Source organism: Oncorhynchus masou, chromosome 12 (assembly GCF_036934945.1).
Source record: "Oncorhynchus masou masou isolate Uvic2021 chromosome 12, UVic_Omas_1.1, whole genome shotgun sequence".
In the NCBI taxonomy this organism is placed as follows: Eukaryota; Metazoa; Chordata; class Actinopteri; order Salmoniformes; family Salmonidae; genus Oncorhynchus; species Oncorhynchus masou.
In genome coordinates, this window is record NC_088223.1 from 48,395,838 (window position 1) to 48,412,243 (window position 16,406).

Sequence of the window (16,406 nt, forward strand, 5' to 3'; positions counted from 1 at the left end):
CTGCAGTATGCTTCAAATACTGTGTCCAATTTTGTTTTACTGCAGTAATTTAACAGTGTAACTGCAATGACAGTTATTCTGTAATTACTGTATCCAAAATACCAGTTGACTGCAGTTTCAAAACTACAATATTTTTTTTGTAAGGGAACCTCAAATTAATTGTAGATGTCCATTTGCAATTAGTTAGACACCATCTGCTGGCTGCCCGTCAGTTAGTTACAGACTTTCTGATAGAAGAAATGCTGCATATTTATCCAACCTATTGTACTGTATGTTCCAAAAGGTAATTTTGTAAAACCAGGAATAAACTAAATTGAGATTTACCTTGAAATGGAATCTGTCTCCCAATGTCACTCCTATCCGCATAGGCTTCTGCAACTAGAACAAGACAAATCGCCGTTACCGCAGAGATAATCTCAGTTACCCAGAAGTAAAATTCTATTGCGAAGGTTTGTCATTTTGTTTTACTTCTGGGAATAGAGTACAGTGCGAGTCACAATACCCATAAAACATAGAGGTCAAAAATGGAAATGGTTCCAATAATTTTTCCACCATTCATTTTCCCCATAGGATTTTTTTGAAACACTTAAAATAAGAGCTGTGTTCTGTGTAGGCTTACTCTGGCGTGATGTTTTGATAACCGTGTTAATCTCTCTAGGACAAGGTGACCTTTAACAATATATTCACCTGTATTTACCCCAAAAAATGAAATTAGCTGCTAAAATGTCTATCATAAATAACTATAAATGCCATGATGTGAACTGGACGAGATTGACGAATCGAGGCAGAAGTAAGAATCTCTGGATTAACTATCCAATGTTAGCTAATTGTAGTAATGAATTCATGGGCTACAGGTCTTTAAATGGACAATTCTGTGAACTGTCTTCTGAATGTTTTACATTGACATACCTGTTTGCAAAGGTGTCAGCTAGAAATTACATGCAGGAGCTTTCAGGGATTTCTAGTCTTGCATGATGTCTACTTTGATGCTAATTAGCATGTTCTAATCTGAGAGTAAATAGAGCCGAGTATATTGACCTTGTCCGAGAGAGATTTACATGTTTATCAAAACATCACGCCAGGGTAAGCCTTCATGAAAGACAGACCTTATTTTAAGTATTTCTAAAATCCTCTATTGGAAAAATGAATGGTGGAAAAACTATTTGAATCATTTCCGATTAACCACTAGGTTTTATGGGTATTATGACACCTCCACTGTGGGTGCTCTATGCCGATAACAATTGCGATTACCGTTGTACGAAGGAAGGAAGCAAAGTCTAATCCTTCGCAAACAGAATATCTTGGCAAAACACCCTTCCACTAATTTCACCCATGTTTATTATTGCTGAAAGATTAGTGGAATCTGTGTGGGTAGCTGGACAGGTAGGATGACTGACAGTGAAGGTGAACAGGTGGTCACGTGTCAGGTGACAGAGGAATGGATGAGACTGAGGCAGGAATTCCTTTGACCATAAAGTGGTATATTTACTGAGTAGTCTGTGCTGCATCACAAAGGAAATAAATAACATGTATCCAATCAAAGATCAAATCAGATCATTCATTATTAACATAAATTAGGGAGTTCAACAGTTCATTTCATTAAGTCAATAGTAATCATCCGCGAGTCATTTAGGCTCGTAACTATTTATCATAAATCATGAAAGAATACAAATAGTGAATGGTTATACAATCTATAATCCCCATTATCAAAGTCAATCAGTTAGCAAACAATGACGTTTCTCATGCCACTCTTTCAATTGTCTTCATGTGTACATATAATTCATTTCAATACACATGAACCATATCGATTGCATAATTGGCCTATGAGGATCCGTAGGGCCGTGATCATTGACAATTCACATTACACAATATGTTTGAAGCTGCGCTCCAAGCCGCGCTCCGCGGTAATAACTATTAACAATAATTGATGGCCCATCTCCGGATCACAACAGATAGTTCAGATGAAAGGTAACAGAGTCGGTGGACTTTCGTGGATTCATGGACGCAAAGAACTTCTGGATCCGATGGAGTTTAGCAAGAGAAAGCAGCGAGATCAGGCGATGGCAATTTCCTCCTTTTATGGAGTTGAGTTCTGTCGGACATTTCCACCTGACCTAATTAAAGCGCCCCAGGCCCAGCTGAGTAAATGGCAATGAATTAAAGGATTATTCCACCAACTCCATGGGCCTTTTCTACAATTATTGACATGAAGCAAATGTTTGTTTGTTTTCATTAATTTTTATGATAGACAATTCTGACTTTGTGGCTGTGGAATCGAGTGGAAACTGCTTATCATCCGCAAACGTGCTTGAAAAATCACCGCACAAGTCTAAGCACCGCCAATGCCCAATCCTGATTCGTCCAAATAGTCAACGAATACCCAAAACCAGGAACTACTGCTGGTCGTAATCACAAAATTCTAAGTAAACCTTGACAGATTCGCCATGTCATCTAGTTGTCACTAGTTACAACAGCCAAACTCAAAAATGGCTAGATTTTTAAAATTCATTAAAACAAAAATGTGCTTTTTGTTCTTGATTTAAGGTTAGGTTTAGGCATAAGGTTAGCAGTGTGGCGTGGTTAAGGTTAGGTTTAAAATCACATTTTAAGAAGACAACTTGTAGAAAAGGGGTTGGGTTTATGACTTTGTGGCAACCGTTTCATGTGCCCATGAGAGATTACCACACAGTCATTGATTCACTCACTCCAGTGTAGGACAAGCACATAATAAATACAGTACACAAGGACAAACAGATATAGAATTTTATAGTCAACCAAAAGTAGGAAAAAAAAATAGAGGTGTAAAAGGAAACAAGTATAAACACGACTACTCAAGAGAACCAAGACTAGAGGATAACAGTGAAATAATGAAGACCATGGTTTACCATTAGGTTGCTGTACATGTCCTAATATTACATTAAAAACAGCTGCCATGTTTTATATATCTATATTTTTTTCCAAATACATAACTCTTTAAAACATTGTGCAAGTGTGTTGCTGGTATTCCATAACTGGTAAACAAGAGTTGGTCCAGTGCATTACATAGTGACACATTACCTCTATACACTTACTTTCAGCTGGCCACAAACCTAACCATTGCATTACTACTTCTACTTAAGAGAAAGAACGATAAACAGATTGAGACAGATTCAAATGGAAAAGACAGGTAATTGTAAATTCTGCAAAAGCATTACAAAACAAAAACAAATCAAAAAAGTAGAATGTTTTAATTATTATTGCCAAGTTTGGGATAAACTATACATAAATACTGAGTGCCAATTATCTGACAGTCACATCAAATTCATATTTTGCCTATGAACTAGGACTGTGGTGGACATAGATGCACCAGTTATCAAACGTAACAAAAGGTGAAGGCAAGATACCTAGTGCCAGGGATTAGTTGGGCCTAAATTATGTTAATAAACTAGGCCGTGACTAGTGCCTGCCAAACATCTCCATTCCCACCCTCTAGTCTAGGATCTGCCAACAGATCAAACTGCAGGTGAATAATGTCTGGGTCATATGGTCATCTCTTCAACATTGGTTTCTACCAGACATCCTCTACCTAACCAGAACCCACATCCGATAACAAAGGTTCTATAAAGCTAAACGTTGGAGAATATCATTTGGTGACCATGACAAATCTTTTATCTGTGACTTTGTTTTCTCTAGGATGTTTGTCAAGTGTTTAAAATACTGTTCAAATCATGTTCTCTTAAATCAAAAGTTAGCGACAATATAAATCTATAATTCAGTGTGCCAACATTATCACAAAAATAAATTTGGTTTGAGAATTACAAAATAAAAACTATGAGCAAAGACAGACAAACCAATCATACATTTGTCATGATACACAAACAATTCATGAAAGGAAATGTGATACAATTTATTCACAATTTACAAAAAAAATCTCCTTTAGCTACAACACCATCAGCAATCTAATATAATTAACCAGATACATTGATTTTGATGAAAAACAAAAAAGGATGGTGGAAAATTGAAAGGGACAACAAAAGGATCAAGACGGAACCCTTTCCACCATTTTCTCCTGCTTGGTAAAATGCATAAAAACATTGCTTTTGCAAAACAGCAAAAGTATCATTTAAAAAAATGCCACATGAGTAGCTGCACTAGTGATCTACAATAAATGCTTGTCAATCCATTGAATAAAAAATAAAACAATTCAGGAGAGCACAACAAAACACACAAATTGGCCTTAAGAGAAAATATCAATAATTTAAAACAGATCATGTGTTTTCATGTAGCTGATCTTACAGTGCCACTGTGGTTTGGAAACAAGCTGGGCCACGCCATAGCGTTGGTTCACAACAAGCTCAGAGCAATATTTATGAATAGCATTTTATGCCCCCTTTAGTTTATTTTTTACCTTGATATTTTCCTGTACAGTATATAAGTGGACTTAACAATTGGCCTTGAAGTAGAATGCATCAAATGGCACTAGTGACAATAGATCACTGTGGTCTAGCAGTAGACATACGAAAACACCTCAAAATGAAACAAAAATTTAAAGAGAATTGCCTGAGTTGGAGTCAGTGGCTCTAGATACAACTATTTTACACTAGACTGAGGAAGAGGGGGAGGCTTCCAAGTATGGACCTCTGCATGATCGGGTTCCTCGAAAAGACAAAACAAAAGGACATGATAAAACCGATCTAAAACACGTTAAGAGACAAGAGCGGCTTATAGTTTAAGCTGAAAAAAAAAAGCACAGCAAAAACAGCCACTTTACCCGATTACTCTAAAATATCAACTAAGTGAGACAAGGAAATAATATGTTTGATAGCAAATGCAAAACAACAAACTTCTAAACGGTGTTTTCAATTTGAGAAAAATAGGAGGCTGTTCAGGTGTTCACTGATAGCACTGGCAGTGCATTAGAGAACAGAATCAGGGAGGCACGTTTTATGTTTTACTGCAAATTCCAAAGACAGATGTGAGAAAATAGCCAGAAACCTGCCTCTGAAATGCATTCAATTTATAAAAAAAATTAAATTAAAATAAAAAAGTGGTTAAATCGGGAAAATGTAACCTGGTCAAGTACAACTTGCAACGGCGGAAACCTGAAAAAACCTCTATTGTTTTGTTTTTTGTTTATACAAGCTGGTCTTTTACATTTTCTTAACTTTAAAACAATTAAAATGGATACAAATTTAGCCTTAATTTACAATACAATCATTTTCTCCAAATCTGACCATACTTACAGGTACAAAATAATGCAGTGTATTAGGACTTCTGCAGTTCATATACAATCAATTTTAGCCCAAGTTCCTGTATCAAACAAATAGCTATTAGTAATGGAGAGGAATAACCCTGGATTGAAGAGTGGATGTCTTTGTAATGGAAGGTTTGCTACTGGCCTAAAAGACAGCACCACAGACCTGTCTGTTGGAGCATGTCTTTTTTTTTGGGGGGGGGGGGGGGGATGTCGAGCCTGCTTTAAACCATATGTGATTTAAAGCAAGTTGGCCCCTGCTCAATTCCATTTGGCTACACAGCTATGGGGTCAGAGATGGAATCTCTGGCATAAGACAACCTGTTTGGAAGCTGCCAAGTCAGACTGACCGTGACCATTTTCCCTTTCTAAATTTCTAAGCCCCATTGCTAAGGATCACTAAAGGTCATTCCCAGTGAATGACTGGTGGTTTTTGTAACATTTTAATATCCGATGCTAGATTCAAAATGGCTCTATGGCACGTGACTACGGTAAAATTGCATTGGAATATTTAAAAGGCAGTCGCTTAATTTTGCGATGATGTTCAGATTTGCGATTAGGCCATAAAAAAAACAGAACCAGTCCGAGGTGTTAATGCTATGAGTCTAGATAAGTTACACGTATTATCACCCTGGCATCATACACTGAAATAGACATTTTACAGTAGTCTTTCAAAGAGGAGGTTTGAAAATGCCTTTGTGCTTTAGCTGCACAGAGCGATTGCACCACTCAGTATAAAATGGAGCCGCTGAGCTAGAGGACAGGCTTTTAGCACCCGTAGAGGTGGTCTCAGAACCAGCGAGTGCAAAAGTGCAACGTTTGGCCTGCTCTCTCCAGCACCTCCAAACCTACTACACTCTTTATGGCAAGATACGGCAATGCGAGGGAATGGATTTGGAGCGGCTGAAACTGACTCTGGTTAAAGCTGGTATATCTTGTCGATTGGTGGCATCTTGAGATTTTGCCTACTCGCTCTGACTGGACTGTGGTGACATGAACAATCCCTGTAGGATATAAAGAGTGCCACACATACATATGTGTGTGTGTATATACACATATGCACACACACTCCAAGTAATTTATTGAGTAAACCACCAACATTTCGGCACTGTGGTACTAACACCGAAACGTTGGTTTTTACACAATCAATTACCCTTAATATAGTGTGCAACTATTTTTATAGCCTACAGTTTACTCGCCGTTAGTCAGCAGCTCTAACTTTGTGTGTACACAAGCTCATGCTTTTGACTTAAAGAATCCCCCTCAACAAAATCTCTCACTGGTGATAAGAGGTGGGAAAATACTCTACAGATGTATGCACTCCCTGTGGGCCTCATGGTGTTGCCACACAATTCATCTGCAGGTTACATAAAAACAAAACACCCAGGACTGCTATGTGGGATACGGTGTGAAAAAAATATACAACATTAAATTGTGCCCAGAAAATGTGATAAAGACGTATTGTTGAGATCGTCGTGAACTTTTGCTTCAGTTAAAATCCATGGGGGTAAAATGCTGGCCATATCCCACTTCTATTATTGTATTTTGATTGATACAGAATGTGTTTGTCAACTTTGCAGGAAAAATAGAACGAGGTTGGAGCAACAGCTCCCTCTTGTGGCTCGGAGAACTACCTGCGCCCTGGCAGGTGGATTCCGTTGACTGATGACGGGTAGGAGAGGAGCAGCTCCAGTTGTGCAAACAAGGAGAAGTGATCGGAGGGGATGTGGGGGTGGGGACAGCCGCTGATATTGTTCTCATGGAGCCAGTGAGGATCCAGAGGACCCAGAACTCCCAACACATTGAGCGTAGGCTGAGAGTAGAAGATGTAGTCAATGATGCCCTGCACAGAGAGGAAAGGCACATTAGATGGCGATACATTCACATCCCCGGCTTGGAGAAAATTATTCACAGGTGTGGCCCAAGCTTTCATAATAACCCAGTCTTTTAGAACAGCTAACAAACACTGTGGAGCACAAATTTTACACCGATGCATAAAGAGCGATATACAGAAGCGGGAAGACATGAATGTGACAGTCTCACCTTGAAGTCGAAGGTGTAGTTGGTGTAAGGCATCAGGCCGTTTTCGTAGGCACTCTTCAGCTTGAAGCTGTGGGTGATCCTGCCGTTGGATGTGCCATTCTTGCCGTTGCAGTTGAAGTTGGTCAGGCTGTCGATGTAGCGAAGCTCCTTGAAGTCCTTGTGGGTGCTGTCCACTCCGCCCGAGCTCAGGTACTCCACCACACCTGCACACACAGATCACCAGGAATTACAGAAAAGGCACTACAGTAGAGTACACACACTCGATTTTCAGCTGACCCAGTACACACCAGAGTCGGGGAGTGAGTTGAGGTCAGCACACAGGACGAGTGGGACGGCATTTGTCTCCCCGGAGACTGAGGAGAGCTTGAGGCTGCGCGTGGCCTTCTCCACTATGTTTTTCACCTCAGACAGGAACATGACGGTCTGGACCACCTTGACGTCGGAGTACGCCGGGTCCCAGTGCATGTGGGCGTTGGCCACCAGGAGGAGCTGTTTCTCCATGCCGTGCAGAGACTTTCCCACTAGACAAACACACATTGGACAACACCAGTGTTTTGACATGGAAACATTTAAGCCATATGGAATTAATGCTTTTTTGCTGGCGTATGTGTAGTGTGAGAAAGACTCACCAGACTGCTCCATCATCTCCTTGCGCACCTCTAGAAGAGCAGCCACACCAATGTTGTCCTTGGTCATGACTCTGTTGAGCATGGCCTCTGAGCCCTCAGAGTTTGCCATAGCCAGCTGGTTGAACTCCACCGTGTGTTTCTGCACCAGGCTGAACCTAGACAGCAGAGAGGAGAGGCAGAACAGACAGGTGAGTGCACTGTGCTGCCTCTGGGACAGCTTAAAAAGGCTTTTCTGCAATGACTGAATTTAGAATCATTACACCTCTGAAACACTATATACAGGGCAAATGTCAAACATACTTGAACTCATGATCTAATCAAGACTGACAAGAGGCAGTGTGGCGTGAACTCACTTTTCGGTTCTGTAAAATATGGCGCAGCCGTCCACATGCTTGCGATCACACTCAGACATGGTCCTGGCGCGGGACTTGGGGCTGAAAAAGCCCTCGTAACCCTGGTCCTTCAGCTCCGGTAGGAAGTAGTTGTAGTACTGCTCTGTTTCCACTTCCTGTTCAGCAAAAACCAGGACAATTCAGGTTAATCTTAATCTTGAAGGTGCATTATTCAAAGTATATGACCAGTAACTTATGGAGGTGACATCGCAACCGCAACGCACAAGACGTAAGACAACGCCTTAAATGCTAGACTGATTGTACCACGCATGTGTCCTATAATTCATTGTAACTTTCAGTATCAAATCACATCAGCATCTGTCTGCTCACCTGTAGGCTAATGATGTCAGCGTTGCAATTCATGATCTCCTGCATGATGGACTTCTTCCTGTACTCCCAGTTAAGGGCCCAGGAGGGGCAGTAGCCGTAGAGTTGGCGCGTGGCATACTTATCACACAACACGTTGTAGCACATCACAGAAAACAAGGCTAGAACAGGACAGAGGGACGCAGACATGAGATTATGCTACAGTCTCTCATTAGGGCTCTGAATATGATCAATAACACACACAATGTTCTTTGTGTTGATGTGTGTGACTTTGAATAGGTGTTGCAAGTGATTTATACCGGTGGATGAGTTAGTTACCTGCTGTTCGTGCCCGGTCAGGCTCGGCCATGACAATCCATGATCTGGGTGGGGGTTGCTCGGAGTTGACTGCGACAGAGGGGGAAAATGAGACATCCTTACACTGCTCCCCAAAATACCATTATGAGTGATTCAAAGGAGAGTAAATACAACTTCATAGTCACAACTGTTCCCCAATATGATCATCAAGATCAACTGACAGACCCAAGTCATTCCATTCACCAAATTTCAAAGAAAATAATAACTTATCTACCTCACTCAATTCAAAACAATATGCTTTTCTTGCATTTGAACTTACCTCGTTTGGTCCCTGCCAGATTGTCCAGAAGGTAGTTGAGCAGTTTCCTCGTGCCATCATGCTCCTGATAGAGGTTCAATATTTCTTGTGCAAGTGGGTTTCCTGCAGGAGGAGGATACAGTGGAAAGAAATGAGATATTACACAGGTTCAATGATACAGAATGAAAACAATGACATCTATCATTCTATGACCTCTACTCTAGAAATCACTTGGATGTGCAACCAAATCAGCATAAACAGATTATTATAAAAACTGAAAACGCAGGGAGTCAATGGATAATATGCAAGCAAGTTTAAGACCCCATGAACAGAAAGACCAGCTTCCCCCCAAAAAATTTTTAACCTTTATTTTACTAGGCAAGTCAGTTAAGAACAAATTCTTATTTTCAATGACGGCCTAGGAACAGTGGGTTAACTGCCTGTTCAGGGGCAGAACGACAGATTAGTACCTTGTCAGCTCGGGGATTTGAACTTGCAACCTTTCGGTTACTAGTCCAACGCTCTAACCACTAGGCTACACTGCCGCCCCAAATAATCAACTTCAATGCCACAAACCATGAAAATGTATTAACCATCAGGGAAAGCTTACCTTTTAACCCCAGTGTTTGTAACTTAAACAGTTTTCCAAGCTCAAAAGGTAGAACCCGCAACTGGTTATTGTTTAAAAGAAGTTCCCTGTGGAAGAGGTAAGACATACATGTTTTAGAAGGCTAGAGACAGTAGAGAGCAATAGGTCAAGATTCAGAAGACAACATTCAAGTATTCACACAAGTGACCGGCTTTCTCCATTTCACCCAAACTGCTGCGCGCATCAACAAGCGTCTGCGTAGCCAGGAGCTAAAATAGAAGTTGGTTTTAGGAACATATACCCACGTGGGTGATTGAAAGATGAACTGAGGTCCACACACCAGTCAGTAGCAGCAACACACCTTAAAGTTGGTTGCCAACCGCCATATAAAGTCCACAGAAGATTGAAGGAGGAGAGATTACTAGAAACTAACTAGGTTCCCCCTTTTATCTGTGGATTAATTGTCGGAGTAGAGAACACAGGATTTTGTGTGACTCAAAATTCTACAATGATACAGAAGGGGAAAAAAAATTGACCTTGTGCATTTAAGGTAAAATAACAATCCAATGTTGATATCACAAGACAAATTAGTTACCAACAGCAAGCCAGCTAGCTAAATGTCCATGAATGTTTAATGTTTTTCAACCTGTCCCCAAATTAATATAGTTGGTTCAGAGTTCGTATTGATATTTTAACCTGTGTGTCCTGATCGCATCTGATGTGGATGGACAAAATCAACATGCGCGCGATGGTGCACGCACCCGTTCTAGTCAGCATGTCAATCAATAAGTATCTGTTCAGGCCATTTCCATGTCTACTCAGCCAGTTAATGAGCAATTTGTCATTGAGGGACAGGTGCAGGAGAGGGCATACACAAGAACGATACAAACAAAAACATACATTTCCTTGAAACAGAGTAACTAGCTATTACCAATTTCAATCACAGTGGGGAACAGAGGTCTAATACCACGCATGGGAGGCTGAAATGTCTCTTCATCCATCTACTTTATAGAATGTGCTCTCAGCCCAAATCCCCTAGGGACGCTGAAATGGCATTGTTGATTAGATGAACAACACACTTAACATTTCCAATTATAGCGTAAATAGCTCAAAACAATAGGGTTCGAAGCATGAACTGTGAAAGGGTTTAAATTAAATAGAAACCTGGTTAAATGACTACGCTATTGAAGAACAGCAAACTCCTGTCTTTAACAGGACCAATCATCAGCTTTTAGTGCAAATAATTTCTCACGTGGAAGACACAGCAATGTCGGTTCTCCAAACTAGCAGAGTAATTTAGCCTACAATGGACACAATTCAACTTGCACTATGACTGACCTGAGAGACACCATGTTGCCAAGCTCGGCGGGCAGGCTCCTGATCTTGTTGGATGAGAGGTCCAGGTACACCAGGTTTTGAAGTTTGGCAATATCGGGCGGGATACGAGAGAGGGAGTTATCGCCGATGTGAAGAGCAGTGAGGTGAGTCAACGTCCATAATGAGGTGCTCAGACTCCTCACTTTACCTGCCGAAACAAGTGGGGAAACCAGGGGACAAGAGAGTGACTCAGTGAAAAAAGGAGTACAGAAATACCCTTACTCAACTTAAATGGAAATAAAGAATACACCTATTAGGCCAACATGTGGAAGCCATCGCCCCCACCAGCACTCACCACTAATTTCGAGCTCAGCCCAGTATGACTTCTTCCCATTGGCTGCCTCCTCAGTGGACATTATTGTGTACATCCGCCTTGGGTCTGGCGGATCATATTTTTCCTTGGGCATCCCTATAATACTGAAAAACACAAAAACAGATTGCATGATCAATTTGAAACAAAATGTTGAACCAGAAACTTTGCAAGGTCGATTTGAAACCATACCCTCTTAGATACATCCTAGAGATTGACTGACACACAGTTAGTCTTACACAGGTATTCCCAAACTGGGGAACGTGAAATGCCGTCGGGGGTACGCCAAATAAAAAGTTGATTCACTTTTTACATATGCATCTTCACATTTTCAAAAACAGCCCATTTAGATTTTCCAACGGGGCTATACATTTGGGTGAGTTTTTTCCCCCCACGCCTGAGTAGCCTCGAACCATCTAGTGTTCAGCGAAATAACAACACAATGTCAAATACAGGTAGCCTAGTCGAATAATTAACATCCAATCACATTAACCGTTACTCTCTCGCGGGAATTCCACTAACGGTCCGTTATGTAGCTACTGCTCATTCCGTTTGCTCAAAAATGGATAAATGCTTAAAAAAAGTAAGGCCCGCGTCCATAGAGACACATACCAGCTCTACTGGCAGTACCACTTCTACCAGCAGTACTAAACCTGCATCTGTCGACGACAAGTTGTTCTGCTTCCACGAGCACATCCAATGCTAGCATCAGTAATTCTACATATGTTGTTAGCCCAGCTAGCATGGATACGGACAGTTGTGAATTTGATGCAGCCCAAGAGCTGCTGCCCCTTTGCCCTGGAAAGCACAGGACAACAGAGAGGGACATTGGACCATCGAAGAGGCGCAAATATGATGAGAACTACATTGGTTTAGGGTTCACTTATATTGGGAGTAGTGCCTTTCCTCAGTACTTTTGCATATAAAACACTGTGGCTATCTCACAACTCGATGAAACCCTTCACTCTTGCGCAGAAATAAAACATGCCAACTTCAAAAATAATCCATGGGAGTTCGAGAGAGAATTCAGATGACTTGAGTAGTAAGACATATATAAATGCAACAGATACCATTAATAAAAAGGGGCTAGAAGCGTCTTATGGTGAGCTACCGAGTGGCTAGGAGTCAAGATCCATACTATTGTGGAGGACTTAATTATTCCTGCTGCTGCAGATATGGCTGGGACAACGCTGGGGGAAAAGGCCAAAAAAATAAACAGACAATGCCTTCCTCAAACAACACTATTTCATGACGCATCAGTGAAATGGCAGGAGATGTTTAGAAACAATTACTGCTTTACATAGAAGCCAGTGAATTATATATGTTACAGCTGGATGAGTCAGACGTGGCGGGCCTGGCACAGCTCCTGGTTTATGTCCGTTACGTTTACGGGGGGGGGGGGGGGGGGTCAATTAAGAAGGACATCCTCTTCTGCAAACCAGGACAAGAGGAGAGGGTATTTGACAGCTTTGTGACATCAAATGGACTTTGGTGGTCAAGATGTGTTGGTATGTGTACTGATGGCACAAAAGCCATGACAGGGAGACATAGCGGAGTGGTAACGCGCGTGCAAGCAGTTGCTCCCGACACCACTGGGAACACTGCAACATCCACCGTTAGGCTCTTGCTGCCAAGGGAATGCCTGACAGCTTGAAAGACATTTTGGACACCTACACTGAAAATGGTTAACTTTGTTAAAACAAGGCCCCTGAACTCTCGTGTATTTTCTGCACTATGCAATAGGGCGGCAGGTGGTTAGAGCGTTGGACAAGTAACCGGAAGGTTGCGAGTTCAAACCCCCGAGCTGACAAGGTACAAATCTGTCGTTCTGCCCCTGAACAGGCAGTTAACCCACTGTTCCTAGGCCGTCATTGAAAATAAGAATTTGTTCTTAACTGCCTTGCCTAGTTAAATAAAGGTAAAATAAATATAAAATATGGGCAGACAAGCTTAAAGTTCTCTTTACTGACCATAATTTTCACTTGTCTGACTGCTTGCATGATGACGAGTTTCTCACACGACTGGCCTACCTGGGTGATGTTATATCTTCCCTGAATGATCTGATTCTAGGATTACAGGGACTCTCCGCAACTTTATTCAATGTGCGGGCAAATTGAGGCTATGATTAAGAAGTTGGAGCTCTTCTCTGTCTGCATTCTGTAAAAATTTAACTTAAATCTGAAGCCATTGCCAGATTTCTAGATAGGGCTGCGCTAGACTATCCTGCCTTGGCAAATCGCGCTGTTATGAGATTGATGCCCTTTGCAACCATGTACCTATGTGAGAGTATATTCTCAGCCCTCACTAGCATAAAAACGAAATACTAGCACAGACTATGTGTGGGAAATAATTTAAAACTGAGACTCTCTCCAATAAAAACAACAACATTGAGTTATGTGCATCCTTCCAAGCACACCCTTCTCATTAACCTGTGGTGGAGTTATTCACAATTAACAAATACGGTTTTATATGTAAGATGACTAAATAAAGAGCAAAATGATTATTTTTTGTGCCCTGGTCATATACAAGAGCTCTTTGTCACTTCCCATGTGCCGGGTTGTGACAAAACTCACACACATTCTTATGTTTAATAAATGTATTGTATAGTGTGTGTGAGGCAGGCTTACAATGATGCCAAAAAACAACATTTCAGAGTGCGCTGACCCTGGTGCTAGAGGGAGTACACAGCTGGCGGTTGAATGTTTTAAGGGGTACAGGACTATAAACATTTTGGGAACCACTGGGCTAACACACATTTCCTAGGACACCAAATATGTACAACCCAGTAAAAAAAAATCCATGTTTAGCCTAAAGTTATCACAATTCCCCACTCATTACATGAAGATACCCTTTCACACAATGAGTCTCCAAACATGTAAAGAAGTGGACTACTGGGGTTTCTGGAACTAAATTTAACCTCTAGTAAAACCACTCTGTAGACAGCTGCTCCAAACTGCTATACATTTAGCGCTAAAGATGATTCACAAATTCTCGCCCTATGGCAATTGGAAGACCCCCTAAAACAAGATGTTGAATGAGCATTTAGGAGGCCGTAGAAAAACACTTAGCAATTTTGTCCACAATGTAATTGTTTTGCACATTTGCCACAATCAGATTGACACAGGCAGGGACATGAAGGCTGTACTAACACATCAAGCTCTACATGTGCTAAATTAGGAGCGACCACAAAAGCACAACAAAAGCAGACTTGATAAGTGGCGCTATCGAGTAATGGCAAGAAATAGGATGTTCCTGAAAATCGCTGTACCTTTCTCAAACAACTTGTCCTAGTGTTGATACTGTGGTTAGCACGTTCAAACATTTGTTTTAATAAATAATTGAAGTCACAAACTAGCTGATCTTGCTACAAACAAGCTGTAGCTAGCTAGCATAAATCAATTTTCAGCAGTGGACATTGTTTTGAACAGTTACCCGATATCTGTGCAGTTAGCTCGCTAACGTTACTAACGTTAGATGGTAGTGGTAAGCTAACTTAGTATGTCCATTGTATACCTAACATTAACCACATACCATCCAAACGAAAATTGTGTGATAACTAAACATTAGCAAATATGATAGCTAACTAGCTCTCTTTGGCTAATCCATTCTACTTGATTTTCATACTGGGTACAGACAGTAACGCTCAAATTACAGTCTAGTCTCGTTTAATTATCTAACTAACGTCCGGTAACGTTAACTATGCTCTAACGTTAGCTAAATTAGTTTATTTTAAGATCTTCGATATTTAACTTACTAAACCACACAGAACACAGGCAGACGATAAATGGATAGCTAGATGACAATGTATCCAGCTAAAGCGTCAATCCCCGTACACATCCACGTAAGTACAGCGATTTCTAGCTAGCTAGCTAATATTAGTTGACTTCAACGTCGTTAGCGCAACACAAATCAATAATTAACAACGAGGAAACGTGCCCCTAGTGAATTAGCACGTTTAGCTCATTTGCTTGATAACTAAAACGCTAGTTGAGCTTAGATAGCTAGTTTGACAGCTAGCGCGCTAGGTACCCATTGTTAGTTAGCTAGCTAGCTCGGTTAGCTAGCTAACTCGGTTAATTTAACTGACTGGTGGGGTTGTCTATGCTAGCTAATACATCTCACAAAACACACGACGTTGTTTACGTACGCTTAAACAAATGTGTACCTTTAAATGAGAAGTTGATGGTTTACCTGTATGAGCATACCAGTCAGCTATGGCGAGTGCGTGTTTCCTTTGTTTCTAATTCACTTCGTGTCAGCTGTTACCCACTGAAAGAAAACAAGAATCATGGCGTCCGTTAGATTTGTGGTCTGTGATAACAGCGCTCGTCGTCGCTTCCGAATAGTTTACGCTGGTAATGGTACATACAAAACTGTTGTTGTTCCCATCTAAATGGGTTGTGAACATGGATCAAATGATTTCATTCAACTCGTGGACATCCGATACAGTGTAACAGTTTACAGGTTCTGAGTCTTCAAATTAAGTTTTCAAAAATCGTAAAGCCTAATACATCATTTCATTTGTACTACGTTTCAATCCCCCTTGCATAAAACTTGCGTCAAAAACCCAAAGTAATGCAAAATAAATGTAGCTAGGCTACTGTATACCATATCAGTGCAATAGCAACTGGGAAGTCCTATTCTCACGATAATTGCAATATTTTCTGGCCCCAGTGGGGAGCAGCAGAGAACCGCAGATGGTAGAACTGACAGCGCTGTGCAATATCCATCAAGCCAAAAACATATGTACACGTTTTTATATTCTGCATTTTTAATTGCAACCTGATGACGATAATGATGTTAATTACAAGGTCTGTCAAATCCTAAGCCCATATGCCCATACACCTTTTACATACAATCTGATACATGCTCAGCAAAATCTGAATGTCTGGTTAATTTATCATTCCTAAT

At 40.9% G+C, this 16,406-nt stretch overlaps 1 protein-coding gene across 5 annotated transcripts; it reads right to left on the minus strand.

Annotated features, from left to right (window-relative positions):
- Positions 1 to 2,749: 2,749 nt before the first annotated feature.
- On the minus strand, positions 2,750 to 16,160 carry cnot6a (CCR4-NOT transcription complex, subunit 6a). Of its 5 annotated transcripts, none has more exons than XM_064980849.1 (13): positions 16,104 to 16,160; positions 15,687 to 15,764; positions 11,481 to 11,602; positions 11,147 to 11,333; positions 9,830 to 9,915; positions 9,241 to 9,342; positions 8,943 to 9,011; positions 8,628 to 8,785; positions 8,259 to 8,413; positions 7,906 to 8,060; positions 7,564 to 7,797; positions 7,277 to 7,479; positions 2,750 to 7,076 (listed from the first exon to the last, which is right to left on the minus strand). In XM_064980849.1, the coding sequence occupies exons 3-13, from the start codon at positions 11,590 to 11,592 to the stop codon at positions 6,864 to 6,866; spliced, it is 1,674 nt and encodes a 557-aa protein (XP_064836921.1). In that variant the 5' UTR covers positions 11,593 to 11,602; positions 15,687 to 15,764; positions 16,104 to 16,160; the 3' UTR covers positions 2,750 to 6,863. The 5 variants fall into 5 exon arrangements, with proteins under 5 accessions (XP_064836921.1, XP_064836922.1, XP_064836923.1 ...); XM_064980850.1 differs by lacking the exon at positions 16,104 to 16,160 and adding an exon at positions 15,865 to 16,082; XM_064980851.1 differs by lacking the exon at positions 16,104 to 16,160 and having other exon boundaries at positions 15,661 to 16,082.
- Positions 16,161 to 16,406: the final 246 nt, after the last annotated feature.